General features: G+C 47.1%; 2 protein-coding genes across 2 annotated transcripts in view; one reads left to right on the top strand and one right to left on the bottom strand.

Moving 5' to 3' along the window:
* LOC142027639 (membrane-anchored junction protein-like) overlaps nucleotides 1-18,302 on the bottom strand; it is a 300,152-nt gene that overhangs the window by 230,019 nt on the left and 51,831 nt on the right.
* LOC142027632 (A-kinase anchor protein 1, mitochondrial-like) lies at nucleotides 125-12,890 on the top strand. The gene is made up of 10 exons (XM_075021928.1): nucleotides 125-1,496; nucleotides 3,553-3,686; nucleotides 5,126-5,252; nucleotides 5,798-5,928; nucleotides 7,777-7,954; nucleotides 8,644-8,794; nucleotides 9,429-9,496; nucleotides 10,880-10,953; nucleotides 11,742-11,807; nucleotides 11,949-12,890. The coding sequence occupies exons 1-10, from the start codon at nucleotides 857-859 to the stop codon at nucleotides 12,006-12,008; spliced, it is 1,629 nt and encodes a 542-aa protein (XP_074878029.1). The 5' UTR covers nucleotides 125-856; the 3' UTR covers nucleotides 12,009-12,890.

Raw genomic sequence — 18,302 nt, 5'->3', positions numbered from 1 at the left:
ATGTAGAACAAACTTTGGAGCTGGGTTCCTAGGTAGTAGTGTCCCTATCCGGGCTGCTTTTGCTAGATAAATACTGCGGTTGTAAGGGCGCTATAGCAGATTTCCCATCTTCACTGCTGCAAAATCTTGTAGAGGCACTTCTGGTTATTGGGAGGCACTTGCTTGATCAGGCTGTAGCTGTTCTTTGTTTAGGAATTCCTACACTGTGTGTATAAAAGTAAATGGAGTAGCTGCGTGTTGCTGTTTAGCGTCTACTTAACTGCAGACTTCTGTCGTGTGCCCGCTCACCAGCCTCTCGCAGTTGCTGTGGATGAGAACATTTGCAAAGCACTTCACCTTCACTGAGCTATTATGTTTTAGAGAAGTGCGTGTTGTCAACCTATGAAACTCTCAGGAATGTGGTGCTGCCTTTCAAGCAGAGAAGTGGGGAGACCTGCAGCGTGTCAAGTCTGTGTCTCGGAGTGCTGGTGGTACCGCTGTGCTGTGAACCCAGCCTGATGCTGGAGAGACTTGCAGTGCCGGATGCTGTCCTTGTGTGTAGTACTGACCTGCGAAGGTGAGGCAGGAGAAAGAAGGTGAAATTGTTTTACATGTAAAGGTGGGATAAGGTGAAATTGGTGAGCGTAATGGTGAGAAATGTCCAGATATTCCTAGTCTTAGGTCAGGATCTTGTTCTGTGGTCTGTTGGTGGAGCAGAGATGTGAATTTAAGGAGTGGCTAGAAAACGAGTCTGTTCATGCTAATAGAAATACCTCAAGGCATTTATGAAACTTTAGCCTTGCTGTTACCTTTCCTGTGACTATTGTAACATGGCTTTTGTTTCTTCTTCTAGACATAATTGCTAAGGATCTGTAAAATGGCTTCACGTTTCCGCAATATTATCCCATATGCCATACCTGGAGTGCTGGCACTTGTTGGCTGCTGGTGGATCTATTCCCGTAGAAAAAAGCATGCAAGCTATCACGATAAACAAGCAATAGCCACTGAAGAAGAGCAGCAGGAAGAAGCGCCAGAGAATGATTCACCACCCAAAACAGAAGCATGTGTTCCTCGAAGACTGCCTCTCTCGTCAGAAGAGGAATGCCGAGAGAACGAAACCTCGACCTCCCTGCTCTCAGCAGGGTCGACGACGCCCTCTCTTCTGTCTCAAACTCACGAGAGGCTAGATCTCTCACAGGACCTTCCAGACCTGTCAGTAGTGACAACGCAGCCCAGCACCCTTGAGGACGACAGTGAAAAACTAGAAACGACAGGATCTCAAGATGAAAGCGGTGTCCCTGCTTGTGTTTCTCTCCCTCTGATCTCAAAGAGCACAGAGTGTCACGGCAGTGCTGCGCTGAGCCTTGTACAGGATTCAAGCTCTAGTGCAAACCAAGATCAGTGGCCATCAGCATCAGCGACACTGACACGAGAGTCTTTGGGAATCGTGGAGGATGGTCCAGGCTTGAATCATGAGCGTCGCAGGGCAGCAGACGTGGATGGAGATCGCTCAGGAGGTAAGGGATTTGAAAATGCTCCCATGAAAATGTGGTGAACAAATATTTTATGTGCTGTAACCCTTCTGCTTCAGAACATGTTCAGATAAGTCCTCTTCATCTTTACCTTTGCCAGTAGATGAATATTTAGGCCTCGTGTGCAGGTGGGTATGCATTTGCTCTCAGAATTCCCGTCCCTGTAGGATCCCGTGTTAGCTGGGTGATCTTCAGGGTATACGACGAAAGGTTGAACAGACTGGTCTGCATTCAGCACAAAGCTTATTGTCTAAAGCGAAGCATGTGCTTGAGTAGCCCAGTGAAATGGGCTGTGTCTGGATGTAGGCCAGGCTGTTGAACACCTTGCTGGTTTGAGACCTGCTAATGCAAATGGTTTCTGCTTCAGTTCGGGCAGCCTCTAGTAAGGACTGGGTTCTTATCTGTGTTTGTGGGCTGCTGCTGAAAGGAGGCTGTAAGGCAGGTTTCTGAGGTGCTGTTGGATGAACCAGGGAAGTGCTCTGACGAGCTGTGATAAAATCAGTTGGTTGCAGACCAATTACCCTGAAGCCTTTTTGCTTGGAAGGGTAGGTGCATGCCAAGAAATCCCAACAGGGAGCAATGTTCGTGGAGTTCCCCCATCTGTCTCTGCGTTGCTTTTGCCTTCTAGATCCTGGATGATGTGTGCCTGGCAGAATACAAAGCTGTCTGAGCAAATGTTAACCCGTGTGACCTTGGGGATGGATGTTAAAATCCTTTATAGGACCCTGTGGCGCCAACAGCCCTTAATGACAGGATGTCTTTTGTAATTGCTACAAAGTAGTTGGAACGCTGCTTGTTGTGAGACATGGGGAGTGAGTTTGCCAACAATTAAGGATTAAACCCACAAAACATTTTCACTAGTGAGAGTAACCACAGGAGGAAAATGGTTTTGCCTTGTTGTGAATGCTGGTGCGATGAGAAGGTACAACGGTGTGTTGTGGAGCCTGGTGATGACAAGGGCTGAAAGCTCTGCAGGGAGACAGGTAGGGAGACGGCGTATAGCAGGTAAAGTTGATAATGTGGCTGTGTTGGATAAGAGGTCCTACAGCTGACCTTCGCACCCAGGCTGTGAGACTTAAATCCTCATCCTTGTCTAGCAAGTCTATTGCAAACAGCTGCACTGCTTGCCTTTGACTTTCGAGGCATCTGTGCTGTGTTACTTATTAAGATGTGGCAAATGTGAGGCAGCTGTTGGGCTTATTTTTCTCTTCGGTCTTGTACTGGGTGATCTGAATTCTTGCAAGCAAGTGAGGATCTTCATGTTTCTGCTTGTTAATCTGGAGGAAGGATCAGCCTTGTTCTTGTTCTTGATCTTGTTACACTGACTGTATCTGGGATCTGACCAGGAGGAAGCTGTTTGAGTTTGTCCCCTTCCCAAGTACGAATGTTCCTGGTATCGGCTGATGGTTTGGGAACAAAACGTAGCTCAGCTCTGGCACCTTGTTTCTTCAAGCATATGACAAATCTGGGCAAGAGACAATCCTCTACCACAGCTAGTAGTGGGCACAGCTGGTGCTCAGGTCACCGTGCAACCCTCGTTGGGGCAGGAATGTAATGTCAATGCAAAGAGCAGACGAATAGGTTGCACATCCCTCCCTGCATGCTGAACTCCCTGTGAAAAGCCCTGTTTAAACCATGTGGGGAAAATGCAAAATACCTTGCTGCAGCAGCAGCTCAGTGTTGGTGTTAGCATAGCTCTCGTTCAGCTGGTAACTTTTGACTTAAAGTGTCTTGTCTCTGCTGCTGCATAAGGTGTCACCATGTTTGAAGGACTCCTGCTGAACTCGGGCCTCCTTCTGTTGCATTCCCAGAGGTGTGCAGGTTTTTCTCCAGCAATAAAAGGAAACTTGTAGCAGGCCGCGTGTGATGGGACTTTACCCTTTCTGAAATACCAGAGAACCTGATACAGGATCATCCCAACTGAATGCATAGGAAGAGCTCAATGTCACCTCTCTATGAAATTATATATTTTCATGGCCTTGTGTCTGGTAGCTGGATTGTGTGGGTTGTCTGAATACTGACATGTCTGTATGTCTTGTAGGTTTGGATGTAAATAGCGTGGACTTTGTGGACAGTGGCTGTGCCATGAGGAAGACAGTGAGTCGGCAGAACTCTAAGCTAAGAGGAGAATCCAGCAAGTCCGGCGTCGTTATCTGGGAGATAGAGGTTCCAAAGGTAACCAGCCGTTGGCCTGCTCGCGCATCCTGCCTTGCCCTACATAGCCATCTTCTGGTTCTTCCAGCCTGGTACTGGCTCAGTGCCATCCCAGAGAGATCAACAACAAATCAACGAGGATTTAAGCATTTAGCTCCCGTTAGGACTCAACAGGAACAAAGAGCCAGTACACACCTGTAAACAAGAGGCATGTCAGGGTTATGCCCAGGGTAATGTTGGTTGCTGGACTCATTATTCCCCATTATCTTCCACCCCAATCTGTTAGTCCGATGCTCTGAAAGCATTCAGAAGGCTTTGAGGGTACACAGTTATTAAGGGCAGGTGATTTTTTTTTTTTTTTTTCCCCTGCTATGTAGGAGGGTTATGTTTCAACTGCCTGTCCAAACCCTTCCTCACAAGCTGAATGCTCGTATGAGCTATTCTGTAGAGCTGCTGTGTCTCTGTCTTTATAGTGAGCTTTCTTTTGCGTTGAGAGAGAGACTGTGTTTTTAGGACTACGTTCATACCTTCTTCCCTGCTTTGTGTATGCAAAATCATCTGTGGCTGTCCTGCACAGCATCGCTCTTGCAGTTCTGCTGCTCAGCAGACCCGAATAATGACAGCCAGTAATGTGAGACAGCAGCTCCCGGCAGGATAAGCATGCTGCCTCGAGTGCTTGGATGCTGTGAGCCCAGGGAAGACGTGTAACGTGCATTTTAATGGACCAGTAAAACACAGGCTAAAGAAGCAGTTCTACAGCAGAAAAATATGTTTCAGTGTTTCATGAAGACAGGCTGTCACTTTTCTTGAAGTAGCCAACTCTACATTGTATAGGATTATCCATACTGACTTGGGCCCAACACTTCTGCTCTGGTACCTGGTCTCTGACAGTAGGTGGTGGCAGGTGCCAGTGAAAGAGTAGAAGTAATAGGGCATGCAAAGACATCTCTTCATCATCCCGCACAGCTGTCCTGGGACTCTGCAGTCTAATGGGCATGATAGCCTGGTTTACTCTCCCATGAATTTGTCTACTCCCTATCTAATCTAATTAGCTTGTTTAAAAATTGCTAAAACTTAGTATTTCATATTTGAATGAAAAAGGCATGTAGCATGCTTTTTTAAAACAAGAAATGGTAGGAGATTGGGAGAGGACGTGACTTCACTTGACTGTAGGAAGACAGTAGCTTTTACCAGGCCTGGTAAAAACCATCGTGTCTTTGTGTCATTCTACAAGATACGAAGACGGATCTATCAAAACAAGCTGTGCTTACTGATCTGTATCTACCTTGACTTGTCATAGACCTGCTGAACTCTGCGCTGGTCCAGCATTCCCTTATACTTATTCTGCCTGGCCCTGTGCTACAGGAACTGGGAATGTGGGTGAAATAAGCCACAGAGAACGGTGTTGTTTGATCTATGTTTCTCTTCCTGACTGTTGCTTTCTTGTTACTTTCATAAAGGAATTAGTTGGCCGCTTGATCGGCAAACAAGGAAAATTTATGAGCTTCTTGAGGCAATCGTCTGGTGCCAAAATTTATGTCTCAACACTACCTTATTTCCGTGACTCCCAAGTCTGTCACATTGAAGGTAAGCAGAATGTCTCTTTATTCATGGTCTAATATGTAGCTTGGGGGCCTTAATTAGATGGGCAAGGAATTTAAACAGATTTAGTGGCTTTGTGAGCCTAGTGCTTTACAAAACTTTTCTAATCGGTGCTGTTACAGTAGAGGTGTATGCCAAGTTGCCTGTGCCTTGGCATTTGAACCCTCTTATTCTAGAGGTGAGAATGCATTTTAACATCTTCGGCTGCTGTAGTTTAACCAACACGTTTTGAAGGATCCCTTCAGGCTTGAAGGAGGAGCTATGGGATGTGTATCAGCAAGTGCGGTCTTGACTGTGAAGGATGTTAGATTAATTGTGGCTGAAAAATATCTGCCAGTGAATTGGGTTCATACTGGAGGCTAACGCTGTTGAAACTGGGGCCTGAGTTGCTCATGTTGGTCTGATATCAGGTTACATGGCCAATCTATTAAAAATTAAATCGTTGATGTAGCGCAGAAGGCACTTCACGGGGTGGGGGTGTCCTCAGCATATCTGTACTACAGACTTTCTGTGGGATTTTTGTCTTCCAGGCTCTTCGCAACAAGTCGAAAAAGTACTGAGCCTGATTGGCAAGAAGTTCAAAGAGCTGTGTCTCACCAACATCTACGCTCTACCTCCACCAACACCACTGACGCTTCATTCCCTCCTTATGACTGCCTGGGTAAGTCCCAGCTTGCTGGCTATGCTGATGTCAGGGTGGAAGGCTGTTGTTGGTCGCTGCTGTCATAGTATGCTACGTCAACGTGGCTGGTTCACAGATGCCCTCAAAACCAGTTGGATTTTGTGTGGCTCTCTGCTGTCCAGCTTATGTAACTGTTACAGATCAGATTTGCCTACCTGCTCTTCCACTGCAGTTTCCATTCTGCCTGAGCTGAGAAATGTAGAATCATAGAATCATTTAGGTTGGAAAAGACCTTTAAGATCATCAAGTCCGACCATTAACCTAACACTGCCAAGTCCACCACTAAACCATGTCCCTAAGCAGCACGTCTACACGTCTTTTAAATACCCCCAGGGATGGTGACTCAACCACTTTCCTGGGCAGCCTGTTCCAATGCTTGACAACCCTTTCAGTGGAGAAATTTTTCCTAATATCCAATCTAAACCTCCCGTGGCACAACTTGGGGCTGTTTCCTCTCATCCTGTCACTTCTTACTTGGGAAAAGAGACCAAGACCCACCTCGGTACAACCTCCTTTGAGGTAGCTGTAGAGAGTGATAAGGTCTCCCCTCAGCCTCCTTTTCTCCAGACTGAAGAACCCCAGTTCCCTCAGCTGCTCCTCATAGGACTTGTGCTCCAGACCCTTCACCAGCTTCGTTGCCCTTCTCTGGACACGCTCCAGCACCTCAGCGTCTTTCTTCTAGTGAGGGGCCCAAAACTGAACACAGTATTCGAGGTGCAGCCTCACCAGTGCTGATCCCTGGGTGGGCGATCCCTGCCCTGCTCCTGCTGGCCACACTATTTCTGATACAGGCCAGGATGCCGTTGGCCACCTTGGCCACCTGGGCACACTGCTGGCTCATATTCAGCCGGCTGTTGACCAACACCCCCGGGTCCTTTTCCACCAGGCAGTTTTCCAGCCACTCTTCCCCAGGCCTGTAGCGCCGCGTGGGGTTGTTGTGACCCAGGTGCAGGACGCGGCACTTGGCCTTGTTGAATTGCATACAACTGGCCTCAGGTCATCCATCCAGCCTGTCCAGATCCCTCTGGAGACCCTTCCTACCCTCGAGCAGATCAACACTCCTGCCCAACTTGGTGTCATCCACAAACTTACTGAGGGTGCACTCGATCCCCTTGTCCAGATCATTGATAAAGATATTAAAGAGAACTGGCCCCAAAACTGAGCTCTGGGGACCACCACTTGTGACTGGCTGCCAACTGGATTTAACTCCATTCACCACCACTCTTTGGGCCTGGCCATCTAGCCAGTTTTTTACCTAGTAAGAGTACGCCCATGCAAGCCATGAGCAGCCAGTTTCTCCAGGAGAATGCTGTGGGAAATGCTGTCAAAGGCTTTACTAAAGTCTAGGTAGACAACATCCACAGCCTTTCTCTCATCTACTAAGTGGGTCACCTTGCTACAGAGGGAGATCAGGTTAGTCAAGCAAGACCTGCGTTTCATAAACCCACGCTGACTGGGCCTGATCACCTGGTTGTCTTGTACCTGCTGTGTGATGGCACTCAAGATGATCTGCTCTGTAACCTTCCCTGGCACCGAGGTCAGACCGACAGGCCTGTAGTTCCCCGGATCCCTTGGGTAAATAAGTCTTCCGACTGCTTCATGCCGATAGTCTTTTTGTATGCAAGGCGGGCCCCGCCTCAAGTCTGATTTCTGTTAGAGCAGCAGGGAGTAACAGTGAGTAGCTTTTGGAAGTGAAATACCGGAGTGCCAGGGCTTTTCCACCCATGGCTGTAAGCCTCAGGAGTTGCTGGTGGAACATGGAGTTGCTGTGAATGAAGCTTGTGTTGCAGTGAACGCTAATGAGAATTTCTTTTCTCCACATGACAGCTCTTCCTCCCAGACGGAGTCTCTGTAGAGGTCGTCGTGGCAAACCAAGTCGATGCAGGGCACATGTTTCTACAGCAGCATACGCACCCCACTTTCCGTGGTCTGCGTAGCCTCGACCAGCAGATGTACGCCTGCTATTCTCAACTGGAAATTCCAACCCTGCCAACTCCAGTAGAAGGCATGTAATGTGATTGCTCACAAATTGTTCAGCTGAGAAACTTCTAGGGTCACACGAAAGCCTGATGCCACTGAGTTAGGCTTGGGAAGTTTCCCAGTGGATGAGAATGTGATAGTTCACTTGTCATTTCATATTTTTTTAAGCCGCTGGCAGACTACAGATGCTGCTCTACTCTTCCTTACCCCACTCATCCCTAGAGTACCTCCCCAGCCACTTAGTTGCATGTTGAAATTCAGAATGAGATAAAGTCCATCTCAGGCTATTTCTAATCAACTTGGCATCTGGTGTATTTTTGCTGACAAAGTATGGAACTACTCCCAAATCTTCATAGTGTCACAGTCTGCACGTGGTGTAAAGTGGAGGGTGCATCACATGGAAGGGGGTTACTAGCGCTAACTTTCCTTTTTGGGGACAGACCTCACTGTTAGTGACCGAAGGCTGGAAGGGAACTGTACACCTGGGTAGAACAGCATGGAAGTGGCAGACAGAGACTTGAGAGTAAAACCCACTTCTCCTGCGTCCCAGCTGCAGGCCTTGTCTGGTGGGGGTGTGGGTGGTGGTGAAAGAAGATGTTGGCAGCGTAAGAAATGCTGTTGATTCTCAGTAGATAAGTACTGATGCCTGAAGTGCTAATTTCTGGAAATCCACTTACGCTGAGCCTTTCTCCTCTGTACTCCTGTGTTTTGCAGTTGGCATTATCTGCGCGGCTCCAGGCCTGGATGGGGCATGGTTCCGGGCTCAAGTTATTAGCTACTTCGAAGAGACCGGTGAAGTGGAGCTCAGATACGTGGACTATGGAGGATACGACAAAGTGAAGATTGACACACTCAGACAAATCAGGTCTTTAGCTCCTCTTCTGTGGCCTAAGGCAATATCTGGCTTGAATCTTCATATACCGTTTGAATTGCTTATAGGTTTTTCCACAGCTGAAGCGGAAAACGGTGGAAAGGTTTGGCTCAGCAGCAGCTGTGAATTCCTTGGGAGCACAGCAAGCTCTTGCAAGGCTTTTTCGAAGGGGAGGGGAGAGGAAATTGCAACTTCTGCCACTTCAGCGTGGAAGCTGAGTGAAAGGATGCCTTCAGGAGGCCCTAAATTGTAGTTAATTGATGAGCTAGAAAGAAGATTCAGATTCTCTGTGCCCCAGCCCCATTGGCTGGGAGAGCTGTATTGGATGGGGGTTTTCTTAGACAAGCCCATTAAATACTTGATTGTGCCCCAGAGGTGGGAGAAAAGCAGTACAGCTTCCATTATGGAGGTGGTTTTTGCTTGGAGCCCAATCCAACTTGGCGTGCTAATCAGACTATTTATTGCTGTTGCTTAGATTGCTGGGAGAACAATCTGATTTTTTTTTTTTACTGTCATCAATTTCAAACTGAATTCCTGTAAGGTGACATTGATTAATCAATTGCTCTAAAAGAATACAGGACAAACTTAAAGCCGTGTTCTTACTCTGATTGATTCTCTTTTCTTTAAGGTCTGATTTTTTATCACTACCTTTCCAAGGAGCAGAAGTTTTACTAGACAACGTGGTGCCACTCCCAGGTAATGGAGCTCTCAAGACATACCGTTGGTGCTCCCCCTGCAGGTTTAAATGGATACCAACTGTGTACAAGCGATGATACTGTCTAAACCTTTTCCCTCCTATTGCAAGCGCAGCCTCTGATGTGACTAGAGCAAGATTGGAAAAATTGTATTTTATTCTTCTAAATGTGCTAGCATGGCATAACCTGTCAGGCTCCAGGGGAAAGATGATAAATGTTCAGGCTTTTTCCTGGGTGGAGGAGAGAATGAATTACTCTCCTAAACAGCAAGTTGGCAGGACTGGCAGGGTACAGGTGAAGCAGCTGTAACTACTCTGCCTTCTTCTGTCATAGAGTAGCTGTAAACGCAAACTTAGTTTTTAATCTGCTAGATGAATATCTGACATTTTCCTACTAAAATGACTGATGTGTATAATTCTGTGTTCAAAAGACTACCCTCCAAGCACTGGAAGAATGTCAGTCACTACCTAGAAATGCTTTGGTTTGCCCCCCCCCCCCCCCTTTTTTTTTTTTCCTTTTTTCTAGTGGTGTTAGAGATGCGTGCTCTAACCAGGAGGTACAGGAGGCTCTGCCAAGACTGTAGATGGATGGCGAGGTTTAAGCTGCTTCTTGCAGAAGTCAGTGTTTTCCATGTTCCCTGAGGTAATCGACCTCCTTCGGGATTTGTAAGGAGTTCACTTGCTGCTGGAGGCGGTCTCAGGGTGGGGAGCACAAAGGAGAAACTTCATTTTGCAGTGATTTGGTAGGAAATAAGCAACTTTCCTCCAAAATGAAAATACTTCTGAAATGTCTGGTCTGCAGTGTAGATTGTAACTGTATTGCCTGGGACACAAGAGTTTCCTGCTGCATTACAGGTGTGGAGTTAGCAACAGTGCCCACGTAAGCTGTGCAGGCTGAGAGACCTGAGCTGCCAAGAGTGCATTTGGCACTGTTCAGGTGCCAGCCGGCCTGTGATACAAATGCTTCGGAGTTCCCGTTCACAGTATTGCACTCTGTGCAGGGTCAGTAATGTCCTGAGGCCCCTGAGCTTAGTTTATTAAGGATCAAAATACTAATGGCAGCTCAAACGTACTGCAGAAGTAGACTTTTCTGTCTTTAAAGCCTCCTAATTCATCAGCCACTTACTTATGTTCACATTAACTGAGCTAGTGGCTTTAGAAAGCACTTCATCCTTTCCCTTCAGCAACACAGCAGGCACAATACTTGTGTGATCTCCAGCTTAATAGACTGGTTTCAGCAAATGCGTACAGCAACAGTAGGTGAGGATTCTCTGGCCTAACTTATGTAGGAGGTCAGGCAAGATTAGCTTAATAGTCCCTTCTGGCCTTTAAAGCCTGTGAAGAATATATCTCATTTGTTTTCTCCTGCTCTTTTCTTTCCCAAGACGAGGATCACTTTTCACCTGAAGCCGACGCCGCTGTTAGTGAGATGACCAAAGGCGCAGTCCTAGTGGCACAGGTACACGAGAGCTGCCTGGAAGTCTGGTTGCCAATTTGACTGCTGCTGTTGTCCTCTCTGCCCCCTCGCATACCGTGCGTGTTAAAATCGAAAACAAAGCCACAGCCTGTAAGCCTGGCTGCTGGGCAGGATTCTCGTCGAGCAATCTCGGGCGCCGAAAACTTCCTTGTGTGGCACCAGGACCACTCAGGACTGCCTGGCTGGGAAGGGATGAGTATTCCCTCTTGTTACTGATGCGGGCAGAGAGGAAGGGCACCTGGATGGATTTACAGAGCACAAAGTGGCCTGTTGTCCAGCGGATCAAATATTCACCTGGGTCTGCGCTGCTTTGCCAGTCTCAACAGTCTTTGCAAGACTGACATCCAGGACTTGGCCTCTGGCTGGCCGGAGGGAGAAGTAAGGGCATCCCAAAGGCTTCTGCATGCAGTGCCTGGTCTCAGCGAAGAGGCACTTGCCTCTTCCGAAGTGCCTCTGACAGTGGCTGTAGCTGTCCACGTAAGGCAGTTGGGACGAGTGGGAAGCCGATAGCGCTTGTGACGCTCAATCTCGCAGCTTCCTTGGGTTTTAGTGCAGTGCTCAAATGCATCACTAATTCTAGCAAGGGCACGGATTTGAGCGACCAGAGCGCACTTGCCAGCAGGGTGTCCCAGCTGCCTGGTGGCAGGAGCTACATTTCCACGAGCCTACGCTGAGTCTGAGGATCTGATATGCAGTGAATGATGCTAGCCTTGCACCCTGCACGGCTCAGACCAGAATTGCTGCACGCTAATGTTCTTCTGTGTTTCCAGGTCACAAATTATGACAGCGCAACAGGTCTGCCACTGATACAGCTGTGGAACTTGACGGGAGATGAGGTGGGTATGTTAACATGCCTATTTTTTCAACACTGATAAGGTATATGATTATGCAGACTTTTTATTGCTGGTTAGGAACTTGCTGATGCTTCTTGCTAGTAGTTTGTTCACCTTTCTACTTTTTTTTTTACCTCCTTTTAGGTGGTGTCGGTAAACAGAAGTCTGGTGGAAAGAGGGTTTGCTCAGTGGCTTAACTACTAGCGACGTCCTAGATGCCTCGACAACGCTTTCTACAGAGAAAAATAAAAGAAGAAATCTTGTTTTGCGCTGTTACAATTTGGTTTGGCAACCTTTCATAAGACAACCTGTTTACACCTATGTGTGGATTTTTGTGGTCCATTGAAACTCATCCTGCTCAACTGTTACCATTTCACTAGAAACATGTACCTCATCTGGGTGAAAGCTGGGGTGTTAAAAGCCATAATGACAGATACTGTAGCTTTAAAGCAAAAAATCCTCCCCGGCCTCTACTTAAAAGTTGAATGGAAAAAACCTTAATACCTGGGGGCTTGCTTGAAGCTAGCAAATGCCCCGAAATGTTAACTGTGGTTGCATTTTTGTTCAAGATGTATAAAGCCCCGTGAACTTAGCGTCTGCTTTTCTTAAAAGCTACAACGGTTGTCCTTTTTTTAACAGGCTCTGCCTATGAAATTAATGAATGTTATTAAGGAATTTAATGTTTAGTTACGGATTTTTCTATATTGTGCCACTAACCTGCACAAATAACATTCATCTTGTGTCTTCCTTATGCCAGGAGGTAGATGAATTGCATTCGTTGCACTTACTGTGGCACATGTCTCACTGCAGTCATGGTTTTTAGGCTTGATACGCTTAAGGAAGAAAGCTTTTCTGTGCAGATGCTTGAAGTGCAGGGTATGTTACCACTACAATTTTTGCTCTGAAATGTCATGTATTTAAAGAAAAGAACTGATTGCCAAGCCCAATTGTAGTTTATATTTTTCTAGCTGTGCAAGTCTGTAAACATATATATAAAAAACCATTGTAATATTTTGTACAAGAAAAACACTGGAAACAAAGGGAACTTTACAGAAACTTTTTCACACCAAAATGTCCTATGTAGGTAGAACTGGTTTGGAGTGCATTAGGGTAGCCAACATACTTGGAGCATCTGAATGTTGGGAGTGTTTCAGCTCTGCTGTATACAGGATTAGTATTCCCTTAGATTGCTGTCTGGCTTGAATTGTGATCACTGCATTCTTTGCTATGTTGCTGTACAGATCTGTTTAAAAAAAAAAAAGTAACAGCTTGGCATTAATATTGCAGTGGTGTTCTCAATTTTTTTGTGTTCCTTTTTAGATTTCTATTACATATTTAAAATTTTGCTCAAGTAATTTAAGCCAACTTAATACTCTTAAACACACGCCCTCTAATGTATATCATTTTAGATATGTATTGAGCTGGGATTTATTGCTGGCAGAGAAGATACTTGCCAGGAAAATGTTGATGTAGTCAGTCCTCAGAAGTTTTTTCTGGTGGGTTCAGGGATGTCCTTACATCCTTTGAGCTAATGTGTTGGTGCATCACATTTGGATAGTTGCCTACAAAAGCATTTGGTCCGATCCCTTCTGATATGGTATGGTTATATCTTTTTTTTTTTGAGTTCTCTACTATTCGGTGCTTATGATTTAATGTTCATGTTTGCAATAACATCCAATGAAACCTAAATTTGGTAACTCAGTTGAGTCTATGAAACATATATCCTTTTGGAATGTTTCTTTCCCTTTCAATTAAAGCTCGAATTTTAAGCCATCTTAATCAAACTGTGATGACTGAGAGCCTTCATTTCCTGACCTCTTGCGATGTAGGGTTGGGAAGGGAGCTCCATGGGCTAAACAGGTCCGATAAGATCCTGATGGCTTTTCAACAGATGTAGAAAGGTCAAGCTTCAAATCTCCTGGGTTTCCTTTTACTTCCAGCTGAAAACTGGGTTTATTTTTATGATGAATTACTTATTAGAAAGCCTTAGTCTGAGCACCGGTACTCAAGGCTGTTGAAACTGTTATATATTTGTGGAATTCATTTACTCTAGACTGGGGTTGTCCCTTTTGCCACACTTGTGTGTTGAAAAGTGAAACTTGGGAGTCTGTTGTGCGGGCTATAAAATCCCCTCTTTAAAATGTTGACCGGTTTCTTGTCCAAGCCAAGCAGTGCAATTTGGTGTCCTAGTGAACAGTTTGTCCTCACCCTGGTGTTGGAGCACCTTGCAACTGGGAAAGTCTACTCTTGCAGTAGAATGTATTCCACTGTGTGGAAAAGAAGCAAAGGCCTGGGCTGGACCGACTATGCTTGGGCTGCACAGAGCAAAGTGTGTTAAACTCAAAAGTACTGCTTTGGTGGTCTGTAGATGTGTACACATGCGCACACAGTTGTTCAGAGTTCCACATACTGGTCTTCCAGATCTCAAGGATTAAAACAAATCCGTTGGGTTCACTGCAGAGTATACGTACAACCCATAGATGCTCTGGCTACAACTTGGTGCTGCTTAGGCAAGTGATATGTGAAGAATAAAACCTCGGGGGTTTTGGTGGGGGAGTAGTGGGTCTGGACGTTAGCACAGTTCGAGAATGTCCATCCTTACTGCTTCTCACCCCAGGAAGAAGGTTTCACTTCACAGGGTTTCTCAGTCCTTGCTAGGCTCCAGTATCCGCTGAGGGATGCCTTTCACCCTCAGGCGTGATCTCCCAGGTAGAAATTTGGTAGCTGGCTTCTTGCACTGTGGGTGGTTAACGTTACTGATAGCCTGAGCACCTGAGTGGGGTGTGTGTGTGGCATGCTGAGCTCTCTGCCACGGTTGCAGGCAGCCTGTCTGGATTTGCTGTTTCAAATTGCCTGCCAGTCGTCTTTCCTCGGACAGAGTTTCTGGCCGAGGGGAGGAAAAAAGCTGCCATGTATCTGTGAAGGAGGTTGTCTGTCCTTCAGCTCTGTAACTTGGGTTCAGCAGCTCCAACAGTGCCTTACTGAGTACCTTCCCTGCTAGGTGAGGTCTCCCCCAATTAAACCAGTTCTCTTGGGCAGGAGCCAACCTCCTGAGGAGGGTTTGCGTTTCAGCCTTAGGGCGGTGTGACCTTGTAGCTCTCTCCTGCCAGTGCCTGGCGTGGTGGACAGGCTGGAGATGAAAGGTCAAGAGAAAATGAAGAGCCCTGCGCTCCGGTGTCAGTCTGATGCAGGTGCAGTGCCCAGAGGAGTTCGCTTGCATGTCTTCTGAATTTGTCTCCCCAGCTTTTTCTTTACTGAGGGAAGCTTTGTCCCCTGGGGCTAGATTCATGCTGGGCCGGAGAACTACAAACTGTCAGTGGTTGTGTGAGGAGGAGAGAACTGTTGCAGCTTTCTCTAGCTGCGACCTGGCCAGAACATGGGAGTATAAAATAATAAAAGCGTGGAAGTGGCTGGGCTGGGGCTTCGCTGGGGTGAGCCGCTTGCAGGGAAGGTGCAGCTCTGCACGGGGTGGGTAACGCCGCAGCCCCCTCCCTCCTGGGAAGATGCTGGTCCCTCACGAGCATGGTACTGTGCAGGTACTGTCTTATCCTTCTCCACCTCACACCAGTGCTCTTCTGACTCATTGTGAACAGACTTTTTTTCTGCTCTGAAGCCTGTCCCGATGCTGGAGTCTCGCTGAACAGGTGAAATGGAGCTGTTGTCATCCCGGTGGGATGTAGGAGCAGGGTGGCTGCAGTCCAGGAGGCTTGCTTACTGAATGTCAAAGTAGAAGAGGAAGAACAAAATTCAGAACGACAGTCCTGAGGTGGTAGCACCATCCCAAGGGAATGCAGATGCTGCAGTTTTAGGGTTTGGAAGCAAATGGGTCTCCCTCAGCTGTATTCCCATATCCCAGAGAGCTTTCCAAGATACAGTCCATAGTCATCAGATTCAAACAAACGCATGTTAGTTTGGAAGTGGTGGGGTTTTTTTCCTCAAGAGCTTAGAGCAGCCCTGGACTATTTAGTCTGCGCGCATGGGGGTGAATGTGTTACTTTATATTGTTCACGACAAAGTTTAACTCATCTCGAAGCTGGTGTTTTCCCTCGCTTTGAGGGGTGTGTCGAAGTCAGGAATCGGCAGTAACTGCTGGCAGCTGGTGTGGGGAGCGCTCCTGTTGTCTGCTCTGTGTCCCTCGCTTTCCTCTGGCTCTGCAGCATGGAAAAACATCCTGTTCCCTATTTGTGTTGTAAGCTGCCTATTTTTTTTTTAAGCTGTAGCAAATAGAACATTGTAGGGTAAGATTAACCAAAATAAGGAGGTGTTGGCAAGTAACAAATAGGCAACCCTTCTTTCTTTAAAATCAAAAGTCTCAGCCTGAACTGATGCATTAATAGCTTCAGGTGTGTGGGGGTTTTTTGTTTGGGTTTTGTTTTTTTGTTTTGGGGTTTTGGTTTTGTTGTTTTTTTCATTATGGACAAGGGTGAATGGCATTGCTGAGGTGGGGGAGTTGGATATGGACTGCTTGGAAAAGAGCAGGGGGAAAAGTACAGGTCAGAAAAGGAACAGGGGAGGTTGAAACAAGGTAGCTGTATTTGCATCTTCCTTTCCGAGATGCAGTGGTGGTGCTTTGTGCCCCATCAGACCTCAGGAACGTAGCTGGGGTGGGCTTTGAAGGGGTCACACTGCTTGTAATATCAGCCACGTCCCCAAAGCAGCTCTATAATTCTTGCCCGCAAACCTGAGATTGAGCATACGTGCATCTGAGCTAAGCCGTCCCGTGGGGTTAGTTTGACTGAAGCCATTCAAAGGGGTTTTCCCCTTTGAAAAGTGGTAATTTTATTACGGGTAAAATGAATGAGGTCTCTGGAGATGCCTAATTTATAACTTCCGCAGGGAAAGCTTCCCGCCGGCCGCGAGGCACGCTCCGGCATTCCCCCGCCGAGCAGCCCCTGGAAGCCCAGACCTCCCCTCTTCGGGCTCTTTCCGAGGATGAGGGGTGCTTCCTACGAGCCTTCCTCGCTTCCCAGCCTCTGCCCCCTCATCGTCCTGCCCTGGGCAGCCCAGCAGGAGCTTCTCCCCGGGGCAAGCGGCACCTTCCTGGCAGACCCTCTCGAGCAGCGGGGCCAGTCCTTAGGCAAAGCCCGGAGATGATTTTCCTTCGGCACGTGGACTCAAAGGCTCCTTAGTGAGGGAGGAGGGGAGGAGCAAAGAGAGTGTTTTTGGAGCAGATGGAGAATAATGGTGCCCCTGTCCGATACTGGCACTTGGAGCACCGGCACGAGGAGCGGTTCGGCCCCTTCCCTCTCACGGCCACATATGCAGCCTGCTCGCCGCGCGGCAGGGAACCTGGCGCTGCAGTTCCATCGTGGAAACTTCATTGGCAGTGGGTTTTCCCGAAAAAAAACAAACAAAAAGAATCCAATGGAAACTTTATTTTTACTTCCCTTCTACTGTGTGACACAAATCTATCGGGTCCTGTCTCGGTGCTGTCCCTAGGAAGCCCGTGTGTCGGAGGCTGCTGAGCTAGAATTAAAGAACATGTGTCTTGCATTTAGTTTATTGCCTCGGGGCTGTGTTTTGGCTCCAGTCACCTCTGTTTCCTCTCCTCTTCCTTCCCTACCCCCTTCAAAAGAAAAACCAGCCACAATGCAAAGCAAGAGGAAAAAATTCCGGCTGCACTGGGCAACAGCGGGGATGATGGCAGCCGCGGTGAGTGTCAGGGCTTGGGCTTTTTGCCAGGGGAAACGTGAACGGTTCTTGTAGGACAGACGTGCTGGGGCTCTGCTATGTGAGACCGGTCACCGCAGCGATCAGACTGGAGGTCTGCCTGGCCCATACCCACTCTGGCAGTCCAGGTAATTTGGGCAAAAGGTACAAAAGAGGGATCTCCTACAGAGCGGTTTTGCCCCGACACGCTCCTGGTTTCCATCTGTGAGCAGTGCAGGGACTTCTGAGCCAAATGCTGCACGCAGTGTTGCGCTTAATAGACACATATAAACTACCTCTGGTGAATTTGTGTAATGGTGTTTTGAGTCCATTTGTCCTTCTGACCTTCACGACATCCTGTGGCAATATGTCCCACGACTTAATTACGTGTGGGCGAAAAACGTGCTTCCTGTTGCTTTCTAAATTGCCTGAAAGCATCCCTGGCTAATCCATCGTCCTGATACCACGGAAAGGTGAGTAATTCAGAAAGAGATAGCCAGAATGATGGTTTTGGATGAATGAAGGGGACTGGAGGGGAACCCAGCTGAGCCTCTGGTTGTAATTAAGCTGGGAGAAAAAGAAGTTAAATTTCTAGTGGATACAGGAGCAACATTTTTGGTGTTAAATACTTGTAAAGGAGAAATTGGAACAAAACCAGCAAACATAGTAAGAGCCACAGGGAGGGAAGAAAACAGACCATTCCTGCAGCCCCTGGGTTTGAAATTTGGAAATAAAATAATTACACATGAATTCTTGTATGTACCAGAATGCCCGATACCCTTGTTAGGAAGGGATTTGTTATCCAAATTAAATGCACAAATTGTTTTTGAGGATGGAGAACTCTTTTTT

This window comes from Buteo buteo, unplaced genomic scaffold (assembly GCF_964188355.1).
Source record: "Buteo buteo unplaced genomic scaffold, bButBut1.hap1.1 HAP1_SCAFFOLD_45, whole genome shotgun sequence".
NCBI classification, from domain to species: Eukaryota; Metazoa; Chordata; class Aves; order Accipitriformes; family Accipitridae; genus Buteo; species Buteo buteo.
This window is presented reverse-complemented; position numbering and strand designations above follow the sequence as displayed.